We start from the raw sequence: 17,154 nt of genomic DNA on the forward strand, positions 1-17,154 counted from the left end.
GTAACCGCTTCTAACCAGTTACTGAATACTAGTATGGTTGTTCAGCTAATATTATTCCGAACAGCTGACCGTAATGCGATAAGGTGAAAAAAATAACTCTGGTCCATATTCATACCTACAATAGGTACAATCGTATTTGTGACGTGTGAATTTATTTCTTCAGTTTAATTAGTTTTAGTTCTTGATGTGTTCTGGTTACTACCAGTAGGTACCAATATTATTTGTGGCAACTTTTGTTTTTATTTTTAGTGACAAACTTATCTTCAGAATTTTATGATTTTAATATGATGGCTTGCAAATCGAACAATGATGACAGACGACAGTGATAACATAATATGGACTGGTTTGTTTTTATGGTTGGTTTTGGAGGTCCGGTGATAACTCTTTGATTTCCTGGGATATTTTTCCGAGATGCAAGCCATGTCGTTGTCGTTGCCATGTCGTAGTCTTGTCGTTGCCGCGTCGTCTTGTCGTTGTCTTGTCGTTGTCTTGTCGTCGTCTTGTCGTGGCCTTGTCGTTGCCATGTTGTAGCCTTGTCGTTGTCGTGTCGTTGTCTTATCGTCGTCTTGTCGTTGCCATGTCATGGTCTTGTCGTAGCCTTATGTCGTTGTCTTGTTGTTGTCTTGTCGGTGTATTGTCGTTGCCGTGTCGTTGTACTGTCGTTGCCATGTCGTCGTCTTGTCGTTGCCATGTCGTTGTCTAGTCATAGCCTTGTCGTTGTCTTGTCGTTGTCATGTCGTAGAGTGCTATTGACCTAATTCCATACCTTCCAAGTCGCCAAAGTCAGTGCTCACATAGAGGTTCACAGAGAAAGGCAAAACAGGACAACATACAGAAACTTGTCCCAAAAATACTAAAATCGAAAGAGCCTAGTAATAATAATATAAGCGGCACCTCCGCTTCCACAAGAAGAAAATGTAGAGAAGAAGAAAATATTATTTGATTACCAATTCCAAATTATATTTTCAAAATACGGAACCCTAAAAGGCAATTTTTTGTAAGCAATAGGGTAGGAATAAAGAATTGTCTGCCGTTAACTATTAAGTTAACAAATTCTAAAGTAATTTACAAATTGTTTACAAAAATGTCAATAAGTAGGTATTACGTTTTTCGCGGGTTGTGCTTTTATAGTATACCAATGTACTCTGTGGTGCTTTTGACGAAAATATTGAATGGTTATAATTTTATCAGGGTGAAAGATTAAATGCAGCGTCAAGGTGAATAAGAAACTTCTTTATATAGAAACACGCGCGCGAGCGTCAAGTTAGTCGGCTCGCGCATCGTCGCTCAACTAGTGGGCTCGGCAATAGTTGACCACTTTTACTATTTTATTTAGAAAGTGTCTTGATTACCATCATGCCACCAGTTGCAGTGCCTGATGAGGTTATTTATAAATAATTAATTTGTTTTATTTTGTTTTGCAAAAATGTAACTTAGGTACACTTTTTACACACTTTTCATTTTAAATATATATTTTGGTATTTTTTAAAGATTTTTTCTTAAATAATATTGTTAATATTTAACACCTAGTTTTATTTGTTGATACTTTTTAATCCTGATTTTAGTTAAATCTCTTTTATTTATTAAATTTACTTAATACTTACTGTTGAATCCCTCTTGTCATTTCCCTTTTGCTAAAAAGATTTCTACCCTCACTTTATTTTTAATAATTTGAATCCCTCCCTAAGTCCCTACCCATATTAAAAATGCGAAAGTGTGTTTCTTGGTTTGTCCTTCAATCATGCCGCAACGAAGCAACGGATTGGCGTAATTTTTCCATGAATATACTTAGTTAAAGATCTAGAGAGTACTTTTATACTACTACTTATCAGAGTTCCCACAGGATTTTAAACCCAAATTTTAGGGATTAATATTTCTTGGATTTGATTAAAAATTTAAATATGTTTTAGGCTCCAAAGAAAAAGCTTCGTGTTGCAATCATAGGACAGAGTACATTTGCAGCGGAAGTGTTCAAATTACTTCAAAAAGATGGACATGACGTGGTCGGAGTTTTCACAGTACTGGATAAAGGAAACAGGGAAGACCCTCTCGGTGCGTTTCTGAATTTATATTTATTTGATCGTTAAAAGTGAACCTGTATTTGTGACAGACAATATTATAGTGTTATACTCAGGCGATTTTCATAAATAAGAAAGAAATACCTATAGGCTGAATTAGAAAGATTTTTTATTAAAATACACTTCTAAAAGCGCTTTTGAATCGTCACAATGGATTTGAAAATGAAAAAAACCACTGTTTCAAAATTTCATAGTTTTAAGTTTTCGTTTCTGTTGCCAGTAAGTAGGTACCAATTTTTATCCACTTGCTTTATTTGTAGCTACAATTGCGGCACAGAATGGAAAACCAGTGTTCAAATACAAAACATGGAGAGTCAAAGGGAAGGTCATTCCTGAAGTGCTGGAAGACTACAAATCGGTAAGTGCCAACTCCCAGGTGCTTTTTTTTGACTGATCCGAAGCGGAAAAACTTACTACATAATTACAGCCATTAAGCCAGTGGCGAGAACTTCGTACGTATGCATAAAAGCATGGCCTACTTAAAAAATATTAATTTTATGATTATGTCTGCCTATTGCCTATCCGGGACAAAAGTCTGCACAAGCCACTGCCTATAACTATGTACGACATTGCTTACCTACAATCAAAAGTCATGCAGGAAACAAATACCTACGTATAAAACTACTAAATCCTACTAACACACCTAGATATGGCTTGCAGATCGTGTTTCTTACAATACTGACTGACTACCTATCCAGAATTTTTTAATTAACTTGATTAGTGCGTAGTACAAATGCTAAAAAATGTTAAATATGCAAATCACGATTAAATGATTGATAGGTGCATTATATTAATTCAATATTATTCAAATAGGTAGGTACGTGAGTAGGATTATTAATTTCTTAATGCGTCGTTTATCAATTAATATTTTTTTGGATTTACAAATTAATTGTTGTAAGTACCTACTTATTTAGTATCAAAACTTAAAGCTTCATTATTTGTAAAATAAAATCTTTAACATTAGATTAGTTTTTACGTCTTTTGGCACTAATTACCACTAGCGTGTCGTTGACGCGAACTTGAAGTTTATACCCATTTTCACAGTGAATAACGAGCGAATCAATTCCTGGTTTCAAACCACTGTCAGCTTAACCTTAGTGCAAATTCTGATTAATAATAAATACCTATTTACATATCAAAAATTGCAGACCGGCAGGAATTGAACCCGCGTTTCCTGGGATATTGCAAATATTAGTACAAATTGATTACCTAATGGTGTTTTTTACCCGAACTACCTTCCTTACAACCACGCAATAAATCTACTCTTATTTATTATTTTTTAATTACTTATTTTGTACCAAAAACCTAAAACTTCGAAAGAACATGCACAATGACAACGAAATGTGAGCACCAAACAAACTTACAAGTTACCTTCGTTAGTTAGTTCTTAGTTTTGAAGACGAAGTCGCAAATGAGAAGCTGGTGTTACCTATTTAGATAAATCAGTGTTTTGGCATGTCCTCTTATCATGCTCACCTTATCAAATTCGGGGCACTGCTTCACTTTTGACCTCTTATATCTTATCCTTCCTGTACCCATAGTTTACGTTTTATGCCAAATGATATAAATATCCACATACCTATTCGTACCCACAATTTGGAACACCAACAATCTATAAGCAGAAAAATCGGTAAAGTGCGAGTTCGACTTGCACATGAAGGGTTCCGTACCATCGTACAAGAAATAACACTTTTTTTTAGTAAGTAATTGTTTTTAATTTTCATGGCGGCAATTTTGAAAATTTGCTTATTTTTTTATATAGTGGCAATAGAAATACATATTCGGTAAAAATTTCAGCTCTCTACCTATTACGGTTCACGAGATACAACCCGCTGACAGACAGCGGAGGCTTAGTAATAGGGTCCCGTTGGCACCCTTCGGGTACGGAACCCTAGAAACGGTCACAAGTCACTATATCTATTTTAATTAGGTACATAAATATATAGAACCTAATTAAAAAAGATTAAGTAAATAAGTGTAGCTTATATAAATTTCTAATTTCTAATACAAATAATAGCCGTGATAGCCTAGTGGTTAGGACGTCCGCCTTCTAATCGGAGGTCGGGGTTCGATCCCGGGCACGCACCTCTAACTTTTCGGAGTTAAATGCGTTTTAATTAATTTAATATCACTTGCTTTAACGGTGAAGGAAAACATCGTGAGGAAACCTGCATGCCTGAGAGTTCTCCATAATGTTCTCAAAGGTGTGTGAAGTCTACCAATCCGCACATGGCCAGCGTGGTAGACTATGGCCAAAACCCTTCTCATTCTGAGAGGAGACCCGTGCTCTGTAGTGAGCCGGTGATGGGTTGATCATGAATACAAATAATATTTTATAATAATTAGAATACTAGTGGGTACTTTTAAAGCGACATCGCATCAAAATCATACCTAACGCGGGACGGTCGACGCTCGATGCGAGCCAGGGCTGAGCCACTGCATAGATTACATAGATGTTACATAAAGCCTCATTTGGAAATATCAACGACGAAACAAAAAAAAATCTACTAAGTAATGAGTACTTATAGGTCTATATACTTAAGTAATGTATCGTTTTAATTTTAGGTAAATGCAGACATCAACGTTCTTCCATTCTGCACTCAGTTCATCCCCATGGAAGTGATCTTATACCCAAAGTATCAGAGTATTTGTTATCATCCCAGCATCTTACCAAGGCACAGGGGAGCATCCTCTATTAACTGGTAAGTAGCATACTTACTTTATGTACTACCTACTTACATTCATGTCTTTTTATTTTAGGGTTTGAACTTTGAACTTTCGTGAGTGATTTCCGGAGTGCCTACCAACAACCGGAAACTTGTATATTTATCATGTCTTTTTATTTTCAACTACAGCATTTCAATATTTTATATCGTAATAAAACATTCGAATTCATATTAGGTACATCATCAAAGAAACAATTGTCCGTACAAAATGACCTCACGCGCCAGTTTAACTAAGTGCCTATATATATAGGTCAATTTGGTAAAAAATGGGTCAAAAAATTGATACAAAAGTTGAAATGGCGCGTGAGTAATTAAATTTTAGGCGTGTTATTTTTTTTAATCTAAACCTAAATATCTATATAAAAAAGGAAAACAAAGGAAGGAGACAGACTGATTGACTGTCTGACTGACTGACTATACCTATTATTGAAAATATTATAATAAAAAAACCTAAATGGTACAGAGATAGATGGCGTCCTGGAGACAGACTAAATACTACTTTTTCTCCCCGAAAATCAAAGAGCTCGGGATTTTAAAAATGTAAACTATTATCATCGGCATCATCTAGAAAAAAAACCAAATTCTTATTCCTAGCTTTACTTGTTGTTTAGATATAATGATACCTAGCTCAATCTTGTTTACCAGGACACTAATAGAAGGTGACACAACTTGCGGTCTGTCAATATTCTGGGCTGATGACGGTCTGGACACTGGACCTATCTTGCTGCAACGAAGCTTTCCGTGTACGATCGACGACACTGTAGATAGCTTGTACAACAAGTATCTTTATCCAGAAGGTCAGTAAAAGTTGAGCTAATTATACAGGGTGTAACCAGAACGCTGGCAAATACGAAGACAGGTGATAGTACAAGTCCCGTAAATTGCTGTTGCGCTGGAACCATATCTCATTCAAATCGAAATGACGTCATTTTGACGTCAGCCGAAATAAAATTGTATCAAAGAATTTCTAAGTACTACTTCGTAGTACAACTCCTGTGTCGATGAATTGTATACCATCAGCACGTTACGTTAGTACTATTATATTATTCTGTGCCATCAGCTCGAAACTTCAGTCTAGTGCTGACGTCACTAAAATGGCAACCACCACTGATGATAACTGATATGATACCACAAAAAAAATATAAAAAAGTGTTATATTATGTAAAAGTTTACGATATATTGCAAATTAGTATGGATAAAACATCTGACTGACTGATGATGATATTTTCCTCCTGGTTTTCTTATTTTTGTAGGTACATTTCTTAACCTAAGTTACTAGTTGGATATCATTTTGAATACTAACGGCCGTAATTGCTAATAATAATTATGTATCTATTCGTAATCCATACTAATATTATAAATGCGAAAGTGTGCCTGTCTGTCTGTCTGTCTGCTAGCTTTTCACGGCCCAACAGTTTAACCGATTTTGATAAAATTTAATACAGAGGTAGCTTACATCCCGGGGAAGGACATTTCTACTTTTTATCCCGGAAAATCAAAGAGTTCCCACGAGATTTTTAAAAAACCTAAATCCGCGCGGGCGAAGCATCATCGCGGGCATCATCTAGTCTGTTATAATAGCGACAAAAAACATATTGGATAGATTACAGATAGAATTGATTATTATTAATTACGACTGTAAGTAAAGGCAGGTTTACTATAAAGATAGGTTTAAATTAAAAATTTAAGCCTCTAAAATTTTTAGCTGCGCTTATTCGATTGATATTCGATGTATATTAGTAACGTATTTTCTGATACAAGAAATCCAAATTACAAAATCACGAAGACATGTTGTGATTACAGCACTGACCTTTCGAAACATTAGCAGTCTGTCTCATAGTGTAACATAATCTAGGCTACTATCACTTTCTAAGCCATCACATTAACGCTAGTGTTTCCCATATTTATTTAAATAAGTACACCAAGAGACCTATGAGAAGGTATGATCCTAAAGAAGTATAGGACCTTTTTCCATTAGATTACAACATGGGGTTTTTCAAGGGGCGGACCAACAAATTCCTGAAAGGCCTGCAACGCATTGGTGGTTCCTCTGGTACTGCAAACTACTGGTACTTTGGTGGGGGTAATCACTTAACATCAGGTGACCCACCTGTTCGTTTGCTCGCCATTTTCATTTAAAAAAGAGTAGTTGCAACATTGTGATTCATCACTGATTTTGTCAATAGGTATTAAAGCGTTGGCGAAATCAGTCAATCTGGTAGCTAATGGGTCAGCGCCACGAATAGCTCAAACGGAAGAAGGGGCTAGTTACGATCCAGCTCTGTTTAAGCCTGAAACTCATCAGGTAAGACATTTTTAAGTTTGCCTTAAGCTTAAAACAAACATGATACTTTTAGTTGGGAATTAATTGGCGATTCGATTCCTTCTCGGAAGCTAGAAGCTACGTTTGCGCTCATTTAATTTTCATGCAAGTACCTATAGTTACAGTACCCGACAGGAAATATTGTACATCGACCTTTAAAAAGAGATAGCGGTTTTGAAGAAAGTTGTTTCTGTCGTTGAAACCAACAAAACTTCACATAGGTATGAGTGACAGGGACAACGCTCTATAAAGCCGAAATCTCATTCTTAAGGTCGACGTATAATATTTCTTGCCGGCTACTGTAGTAAGTAGATATTTGAATTCCTAAAACCATACAGTGACTCCAAACTAAGGATACCTAACATATGCAATCACTTTCTAATTTTTTGAACAAACATTTTTAACAAGGTAACGTGTAAACGTGTAAATAAATAAATATTAACGCTAAGTTGATTAGCATGTCTCATAACTTGTTTTAAAATATCAAATAAGTAACAATAGATAATTTTCCTCCACTTTTATATTTCGGGTCCAAAATCTTAGAACCATCTCACCGGTTACAGTTAAAAACGTCTCCAATCTCCACGGTGCTTTTTCATGTCGGAATTTTCACATTCTTCGATCTTATGGATTGGTATTGCTTTGGGTATAGTGTTTCTGACTTCCCTACTAAGTCTACTTATTTATTATACAGTAATCAATTGATATAAAACAAAATATAAATTATTTTAGATTGACTGGTCAAAAGGCGGTGTCGCATTACATAATTTCATTCGAGGTCTAGACTCCTCTCCTGGAGCCACTACATTCATTCAGCCTCAAGACAAAGATGGTGTCGATGAAAGCAAAGCTCCCATTGAAGTCAAATTCTTTGGGTCCTCACTTTGGGAAGGCGAGTATGAAGCAGAAGGAGACAAACTTGTTATACCTGGTCTGCGGAAACCTGCTGTCATACATGAAGCGGGGCTGTTAATTACTGCAAACGATGGAGTTAGAGTAAGAGCTATTCTGTGCACTACAAGTATAACAAACTTATAGAAGTTAAAATACAAGTTAGTTTTTATTAAAAACTTCTGTTTCAGCTTAACGTTCAACGATTAAAAGTTAGCGGTAAAATGATTAACGCACAAAACTTCTTCAAAGCAAACGAAAATAAAGTTCACCTCGAACTTAGTGCAGAAGAAAAGAAATTTATCGAAAGCGTTCGGGATGTTTGGAAGGCCATACTAAGAATTGATATAGAAAATGAAACAGATTTCTTCAGTTCTGGAGCGGGCTCCATGGATGTGGTTAGATTAGTAGAAGAAATCAAAGACTTAGTCGAGTTAGAATTACAAAATGAAGATGTTTACATGAATACAACCTTTGAAGAATTTTATACTATAGCTATCCTAAAGGCGAGAGGTTGTGTGGGCAATAAGGAAGTAGTTTACGAAGGTGTAGAATTAGAAGTAAATAAAATGAAAATTAAATTTCCAACGCAATTGTTTATGAATGGTGAATTTGTTAATTCTGATAGTGGAAAAACTTTAACGTTAATAAATCCTAGTGATGAATCTGTGATATGTAAAGTTCAGAGCGCTTCGAAATCTGATGTAGATAGAGCAGTCAATGCTGCACAAAAAGCTTTCGAAGAAGGAGAATGGTCCAAAATTAGCGCTCGGGACAGAGGGCAGTTATTGTTTAAGTAAGTTAATCAAAACATTAATTGTTTAAGTTTTGCGTAGGTAATAATTCTATTTCCAGTCCCCTTTTTTATTTTGATGCATTTTTTAGATTAGCAGATCTTATGGAACAACACAAAGAAGAATTAGCAACTATCGAATCTATCGATTCAGGGGCTGTTTACACGTTAGCCTTAAAAACCCACGTTGGAATGTCCATAGATACCTGGAGATATTTCGCAGGATGGTGCGACAAAATTCAGGGAGCTACGATACCTATTAATCATGCTAGGCCTAATAGAAATCTGACCCTAACAAAGAAGGAACCGATTGGAGTATGTGCATTGATAACCCCTTGGAACTATCCTCTCATGATGCTTTCTTGGAAAATGGCTGCATGTTTGGCTGCTGGGAACACAGTTGTTATGAAGCCAGCTGCTGTAAGTGTTTCTTTTAAATTCTATGACAAGTTAACCTTTAACTGCGATCTTGCCCCGTGGTAAGTGATGATGCAGTTTACGATGGAAACGGGCTAACTTGCAAGGAGTCTATACGAAATACGCAGCGTAGTTGTCAGTATACAATTTAATTAGTATATCGATTTTTAACACAAATTAAATTCTACTATTAATTTTCGTTTTTAGTGACCGTACCTACTCAATCTAAAAAAAATAACTTACTGGACACATGGAAACTTTACATCTGTCCGTTAATCTGTGTGTCTGTCATTTATTTCAGGTATGTCCACTAACGGCACTGAAGTTTGCTGAATTATCAGTACGAGCTGGTATACCTCCGGGTGTGATCAACATCCTGCCAGGCAGTGGGACGATCTGTGGCCAAGCGTTAGCTGACCATCCACTTGTTAGGAAGCTGGGCTTCACTGGCAGCACAGAAATTGGTAAGAAATATTTAATTTACTTAACAGGTTTTCACAAATAGACATAGCTATATAAATGAGGTACCTGGTGAAACACAGTAAAAAGATAGCAAACTGTACATCTACATATTTATACTTCAGTAGTGTAACAATTTTATTTTTGACGTACACCATTCATATTGGTATAAAATATTTCAATATTTACAATAAGGAAGCCTTTACCAATCGTGCGAAAACAACGCATTTCGAAACTTACAAAAATAAGTGTCACAGATTCGGTCGCATTGATGAAAGTATTAGTAAGTTCATTACTTCAGCAGAAGATAAGAACAGATATGTAAAAAACGGGCCATCACAAATTATATGGAAGTCATCTATGTATCTTTTTCTTACAGGACAAACCATAATGAGATCGTGTGCAGTATCAAACATGAAAAAAGTATCACTGGAGTTAGGTGGAAAATCGCCGTTGGTAATCTTTGAGGATTGTGATCTTGAAAAAGCTGTTAGAAACGTAAGCAGATTAGTTTTTGTAGATACATAACTAGGTATTGATATTATGTTTCTTTCCAAGCTACGGAACTCTCAGTGGGCGAATGTGATTCGCATTTAGTCGGTTTTTTTTAAATATCGCTGCTTATTCAGTTCTATTTCTAAACTAAATTGACATAATATTATCTAAAAATATTAGCAGTACCTAGCGTATAATAGAATTTATCTTGTAGGGTATGGCATCAGTATTCTTTAACAAAGGTGAAAACTGCATAGCTGCCGGTCGTCTTTTCGTCGAAGAGAGAATACACGACGAATTCGTTAGACGTGTTGTGGAAGAGACCAAAAAGATGACCATCGGTGATCCACTGCATAGAGGAACAGCTCACGGGCCACAGAACCATAAAGCGCATATGGATAAATTGCTGGAGGTAAGATTTGACAACTTTTATAGATTGTTGTGGCACGTTGTGGACTGTGGTAATAGCAATTATAACATAACTAAGATACCTAATGACTTCAGGTATAAAGGCTTGCACAGATTGATTGTGGACTTACTATAAAAAGTTACTATAAAAAAACTAGATGATGCCTTCGTCTGTCGTCTAAAATTTTTCTGCTACCTTTTCATGACTCATCCGCTTAACCGATTTTGACGAATTTAGCACAGGGATTTGCTTGCATACCAAAGACGGACACAGGCTACTTTGTATCTCGGAAATCGTCCAACGCATCTATATTCATTTAAATAGGTGAGCGTAGTATCTAAGCATGTGTAGGGAATATAGGTACGACAATTTAATGCAACGGATGGGATTTGAATCTTTGAACCGTTTCAATTTACAGTTCTGTGAACGCGGCGTAAAGGAAGGTGCCAGACTGGTCTACGGCGGCAAACGCGTGGACAGGCCAGGCTTCTTCTTCCAGCCTACCATCTTCACTAACGTCACTGATGACATGTTTGTCGCTAAGGAGGAGTCTTTCGGACCAATTATGATTATTAGCAAATTCAGTAGCAAGTAAGTATGATTTATGTTATTGTTAAGATAAAACAAAAATATTCCCAATTTTTTTAACCCTAATCAGTTCTGTTTACACAAAAAAAAACAAATTGAAGCGTGATATTATGAGCGTAATGTATGAGTCACATTTTGTGATAGTAGTGTAGGTATATGTCATATTACATATAACATATACACGCAGCAGAAACAGCTGAAAACGGCAAGCGGCGCAAGTATGCCTCTCTTATAGAGAGTTACATTTTTGTGCCGTTTGCCGTGGAGACCCTGGGGCCATGGAGTCTTAGTGCTAAAAATTTTTTACGAGACATTTCACCGCGATTAATAGCCTCAACTGGTGACAGAAGGGCTGGCTCATTTTTTGCGCAGCGGATCAGCCTGGCTGTCCAGCGCGGAAATGCAGCCAGTATTCTTGGCACCATTCCACGCGGTCATGATTTATATAGTAATTAGATAAGGCTAGCCTTAAGTTTTACTTTGTCACTGCATGTAACTAGGTACCGCAAGTGTTTGTACACGCCATAGTCCCTATGTCACTGATTAGGCGGCTCAGCAAGAGAGTCCATCTCTGCCTCAGGCGACTGCGCCCGTAGTAACCCAGGTCTTCTTCTATCCGCATCACCAATGTGGTGAAGCCCATCAAGCAGCCAGACCCTTAGCTGGCGAAGAAACAGTAGAAGGACCAAAAAGATAGGGATCGTTGATAACATGTCGATATGTCAGTCCACCCCATAAACCGTAATAGAAATTTGATTATTTTTTTGATAGATTTGCTAAAATACAACTTCTTTCCAGAAACATAAATGACGTCATCCGCAGAGCTAACAATACAGAATACGGCTTGGCGAGTGGTGTGTTTACACGCGACATTTCCCGTGCTCTTCAGTTTGCGGAACGAATCGATGCGGGCACTGTCTTTGTGAACACGTACAATAAGACTGATGTGGCTGCACCTTTTGGAGGCTTTAAGCAATCTGGATTCGGCAAAGACTTGGGTAGGTGTTTTTCTCCCTCGTTTACCTATTCTCGCAACCATAAGACTTCAGTCTATTATAGTTTAGTCTATTTTTTTCTTATATTTTCTTCATTATAACTACAGCCACCAGATGGCGGTAACGCGCCACGTCTTTTGGTACCTACCGCGCAAACGAAGGTGGTCGGTGGCCGCCACTCGTAATTTTTCGATTCATCATCGTCATCATCAACCGATAAACGTCCACTGCTGGACATAGGTCTCTTGTAGGGACTTCCACACGCCACGGTCCAGCGGCTCCCTGCGACTCGTCTGATGTCGTCCGTCCACCTAGTGGGGGGTCTTCCAACACTGCGTCTTCCGGTGCGAGGTCGCTATTCCAGCATCTTGGGACCCCAACGTCTATCGGTTTTACGAACTATGTGCCCTGCCTATTGCCACTTCAGCTTCGCAACCCGTTGAGCTATGTCGGTTACTTTAGTTCTCCATGAATCTCCTCATTTCTGATTTGATCACGTAGAGGAATTCCAAGCATAGCTCTCTCCATCGCCCGCTGAATGACTCTGAGCTTTCTTATGAGGCCCGAGTTCGATTGCTTATTGCTGATACTTACTATCTTGTTTATACATTTTTTTAGATTTTTTCTCGCTTGATGTAAAATACCGTATTCAATGATTAAGACTAGATTAGGTACTTAAAACTTCCTAAATTAAAATCAAACTTTTGTAAAGTAGGTAAATAGACTGAAAATTCTGACCACTTCTTCTTTGATAATCATCATCAACATCATCATGATCAAACCATCGCCGGCTCACTACAGAGCACGGTTTTCCTCTCACATTGAGAAGGGTTTTAGGCCATAGTCTACCACGCTGGCCATGTGCGGATTGGTAGACTTCACACACCTTTGAGAACATTATGGAAAACTCTCAGACATGCAGGTTTCCTCACTATGTTTTCCGTCACCGTTAAAGCGATATTTAATCACTTAAAACGCAATTAACTCCGAAAAGTTAAAAGGGCCCGGGATCGAACCCCCGACCTCCGATTAGCTCTTTGATAATAATGCGCCAAAATGCCAGGACTTTTCAACTTTATAGTATGGTAGGTAGCCCAAACTCGGGGTTGAAGTTACTATTTTTAGATCATTTATTTTGAGTATAATATTATTTTTTATCGTTTGGTATTATATTTTTTGTATTCTCATACTTTATTTTATTGTTACAGGTCAAGAAGCTCTCAATGAATATCTTAAAACAAAATGTGTTACTATAGAATATTAAAATATTGTACAACCTCCGGGTTTCATCTTTATTCTCCATATTCTAGTTGCATACAAGTTTACTTAGATGTTTTCGACATAATGCTAGTTTTTAGTTATTGTACTATACATTTTTGATTCATTTGTATTAATAACCTGTTTTATATCATGAAAAGATATTAAAAGTAGTTAGGTAAGATAAACTACGTTATTCTTGATCGACGATGAAATTATATTAATTAAATACAATTCACAATAATTACTATTGGATAGTTTTTTAATTTTACTCCTAATACTTTAAAAAACCAGCCAAGCGCGAGTCGGCCTCGTCCACCTAAGGAATTTGTACTACAGTGGTATTTGTTCGACATTTATCCCAGAAAATCCTAGGTATCCATCCCAGAGTTCCTACGAGATTTTTAAAAACTTATAAGGATAAAGTTGTGGGCATCAACTAATGCGCAAAGCAAAACGCGAGTGGAGCGAGCGTAAATTATTGATGTATTCCCAAAAAAGGTAAATTCAAAAACTAGTGTATTACCTATGCATTTTAAAATAATTTTCCTTTGTCTGGGATTTCGGGGAGGTTTGGATCCCCAAAACCCCCCTCTGGCTACGGCCATGAAGCAGAGTAAAAAGGAAGCATTATAAAAGTAGTAGGTAAATAATTACTAAAATAAAATAAGTACCTACCTAGACAGTAAGCAAATCTGCGCGTGATCATGTTGCACTTAGCCGACAGTGCCCCCCTTTCTCGCTCAAGATCGTCCTTGCGAACGTTCGGTGATCAACTGCAATTGCAACCCGAACTGCTGTTAAGTTCAAACATACTTCGAGAATCCTCTCCAGATCCATTTATTTAAAAACAAGCTTAAAATCAGTCAATCTTTAAGACAGATCGATTTAATTTCTACTTCAGCTCGTGAGGTGAGACATTTGCCGCGGGTTAAGGAGCGCCATATTGTCAGCGGCAGCTGACCGCAGTGTTCGTCAGCTCGCTGATCATACTTATACGTTAAAAAGGACTGGGGAATTTAATCTGCCCTGGTGAACCCCGCACCATAGGCATCAGCTGAGGTCATAATATCTCACCTTAAATGATTCGTATTAGGCCCGTACTCTCCTGTATTATTAACTCTTATTATATTATAAAATAGGGATACTAAGTATCTAGTACCTACCCGACAGTCGACAGGTCTAGATGGCAATCGGAGTGTGGACAGCCCCCGCGCTAAACCGGTGCGGGATGGGGCGGGTGACGAGCGGGTGTGCGGGCCGTCCCAACGCCTCATACTCGGATTGCCATCTCGACCTGTCGCGGACTATATATTGCGACAATGTGTCGCGTCCCGTCCGTCCCGAGACCCGACTTGCCCGGCAGCGCGCTGCACTTGGGTACACCACCGGCCACTCGTCGCGTCCTCTTTTGTGAATGTGTAAGCCCATGAAAATGCACCTTTATGTACATAGACCATAGACCATTGCCAGATGTCACATCGACATTGACATTTGTGTCCAATAAAATTGTCAAATTGTGGAACAAAATTACAAAAATCTCTTGCTTCTGTCGAATGTCGAAAATCAAAATAAAACTTGTAAAATTGTAATATATAAATTACCAAAATGGGCACTAAAGTTCCCTTACGAGATATTTCGCCTCTTATGCAGGCATTTAGAAACTTCCTTCTTGGCGTAAGTATAGATTGTGCTTATTATTGTTTTGTTATGTAATATAACCAAATCCAAATTGTAATAATATTATTTCAATTTCTTTTAGAGAAAACATACGACTGCCTTGAGATCTGAGCACCTCATAGCAGCTAGAACTCAACCGCCACCGCAAATTCCTGATGGACCTTCACACAAGTATGTTTTACCTCCTATTTGTTGATTGTAATGATTTGTTTACTTCAAAGTTCAGACTTTTGGATTTTTTTTAAATGCAATCTGGTGCTTTAGTAAAAACATCACTCATTTATTTCTTACAAATTGTTATCTTCTGAAAATTCGAATACTTAATTACTCTTTATTTAATCCACAAGGGTACAGTTCAGAGCTGTGGAATATTGGTTCAATAATAGTAACAATAATCAACATCATCATAATCAATCCATTGCCGGTCCATTACTTAGCATGGGTCTTGTCTCAGAATGAGAAGGGTTTAGGCCACAGTCCTGTGTGGATTGGCAGACATAGTAATAATAGTAGATAGAATAAAGAGGAGTGCTTATTGAGTTCCATTAAATTTCCAGACATGCCCATAACTACTACTACACTCGTGATGGTCGCCGGGAAGTCAAACCACCTCTAGTCCTGACTCAAAAACTGCTTGCTGACAGCAGTGCTGATAAAGGGTAATAAAATATATTATTACAAAAGCACAGTATCTCATGTTAACCTTCACTGTTCCCAACATGACCTATTGCCTGTTTGCAACTTCAACATGATGTTATTTCAAAAACTTGATTTTTAAGAAAAAAAGATTTGCAGTGGCTATAAATTAGTTTCTATCAAGTTTAGAAGGATGGTGTGTTCTGTGGGATTAACTATCCAGTATCATAGATTAAGAAACAGTATGGATTTAATGTATGTTTTATCGTATAACTAGCTTAGCTACCTAAGTGATCCTATAAGGGTTCCGTTTTCCTTTTGAGATACGGAACCCTAAAAACAGTGATAGCGTAGTGGTTAAGACGTTAGCCTTTTATTCAGGAGGTAATGCCCAGGTCGGGAGTGCATGACCTTTAACTTTTCGTAGTTACGTGCGCGTTAAGAATTTAAATATCACTTGCTTTAACGGTGCTCGCTTATGACTATACAAATTTCAAACCCCTATTTCACCCCCTTAGGGGTTGAATTTTCAAAAATCCTTTCTTAGCGCATGCCTACGTCATATTAGCTATCTGCATGCCAAACTTCAGCCCGATCCGTCCAGTAGTTTGAGCTGTGCCTTGATAGATCAGTCAGTCAGTAACCTTTTCGTTTAATATGTACTAAGATATAGGGTACTTAGGTTTGACGATTGTTGGTTAAAAATTACACTTTTTCGAAATAACACATTGTAGTCACAAACAGGCAATATTTTGTGAGAGAAGATTGATCCTGTTAGTTTTTGAAAAGGGTATACTCGTGAGTCAGACTGTGCTTCCTACTCCTACTTCCTACTTTTATTTCAGTTTCACCTATGTTACCTATTGGTTGTGAGCCTGGTCCACTTAAATTATTTCTCCTCCAATATTTTACAACTAGAAACCCCAACGCTTCGCTCCTGTGACAATATATAAACTGAAATATTTTTATATTAAAAAATACTTACACTTTTTTTTGCAGAACACCCAAAGCTGCAGCAAACGTTAGGCCCACTCCAGGAAAGCTATTCCAATGGGATAAACATTATGAATAAACGTTATTTAAGTCAAGCAATCATTTTGTTGTTATTAATTTAATTGTAATATATAGATTTTGCCTCTACATATTGTTATTTGTTCTAGCTCTATTCCTGTTACATTTAAAAGGGTCACTTAGTATTTATCTATAGTCCGCGACAGGTCGAGATGGAAATCGGGGTATGAGGCGGGGGCGACCCGCACGTAACCTGCGCTCGCCCGCACTAGATTAGCGCGGGAGACATGCGGGCCTGTCGCGTACTATAACTTTGCTGTCTTAAATAAAGGGGCACTTAAAAAATAAGTATAGTTAGGTATAAAACCAAAGACAAATATTTTTTTCAAGTTTTTA

The 17,154-nt window shown here is 37.4% G+C and overlaps 2 protein-coding genes across 2 annotated transcripts; both read left to right on the plus strand.

Moving 5' to 3' along the window:
* Positions 1-1,222: 1,222 nt before the first annotated feature.
* LOC117985594 (cytosolic 10-formyltetrahydrofolate dehydrogenase) lies at positions 1,223-13,681 on the plus strand. The gene is made up of 15 exons (XM_034972357.2): positions 1,223-1,383; positions 1,911-2,052; positions 2,339-2,436; positions 4,644-4,780; positions 5,450-5,601; positions 6,991-7,109; positions 7,860-8,123; positions 8,210-8,814; positions 8,904-9,231; positions 9,530-9,692; positions 10,067-10,185; positions 10,397-10,594; positions 11,010-11,182; positions 11,978-12,177; positions 13,383-13,681. The coding sequence occupies exons 1-15, from the start codon at positions 1,357-1,359 to the stop codon at positions 13,436-13,438; spliced, it is 2,781 nt and encodes a 926-aa protein (XP_034828248.1). The 5' UTR covers positions 1,223-1,356; the 3' UTR covers positions 13,439-13,681.
* Positions 13,682-14,940: 1,259 nt separating this feature from the next.
* On the plus strand, positions 14,941-16,885 carry LOC117985618 (NADH dehydrogenase [ubiquinone] 1 alpha subcomplex subunit 7-like). Its single transcript, XM_034972392.2, has 4 exons — positions 14,941-15,108; positions 15,194-15,282; positions 15,669-15,770; positions 16,747-16,885. The coding sequence occupies exons 1-4, from the start codon at positions 15,040-15,042 to the stop codon at positions 16,817-16,819; spliced, it is 333 nt and encodes a 110-aa protein (XP_034828283.1). The 5' UTR covers positions 14,941-15,039; the 3' UTR covers positions 16,820-16,885.
* The last annotated feature ends 269 nt before the right edge of the window (positions 16,886-17,154 follow it).

This window comes from Maniola hyperantus, chromosome 9 (genome assembly GCF_902806685.2).
Source record: "Maniola hyperantus chromosome 9, iAphHyp1.2, whole genome shotgun sequence".
NCBI classification, from domain to species: Eukaryota; Metazoa; Arthropoda; class Insecta; order Lepidoptera; family Nymphalidae; genus Maniola; species Maniola hyperantus.

What these genes read in the sequence shown, in the direction of transcription:
- LOC117985594 (XM_034972357.2), top strand. Translation starts at nt 1,357, where the DNA reads ATGCCACCAGTTGCAGTGCCTGATGAG. An exon ending in TGCTGGAAGACTACAAATCG is followed by an intron (nt 2,437 to 4,643) that starts GTAAGTGCCAAC and finishes TTTTAATTTTAG; the next exon opens with GTAAATGCAGACATCAACGT. An exon ending in TTAAGCCTGAAACTCATCAG is followed by an intron (nt 7,110 to 7,859) that starts GTAAGACATTTT and finishes AAATTATTTTAG; the next exon opens with ATTGACTGGTCAAAAGGCGG.
- LOC117985618 (XM_034972392.2), top strand. Translation starts at nt 15,040, where the DNA reads ATGGGCACTAAAGTTCCCTTACGAGATATTTCGCCTCTTATGCAGGCA. An exon ending in TTAGAAACTTCCTTCTTGGC is followed by an intron (nt 15,109 to 15,193) that starts GTAAGTATAGAT and finishes AATTTCTTTTAG; the next exon opens with AGAAAACATACGACTGCCTT. An exon ending in CCTGATGGACCTTCACACAA is followed by an intron (nt 15,283 to 15,668) that starts GTATGTTTTACC and finishes TTAAATTTCCAG; the next exon opens with ACATGCCCATAACTACTACT.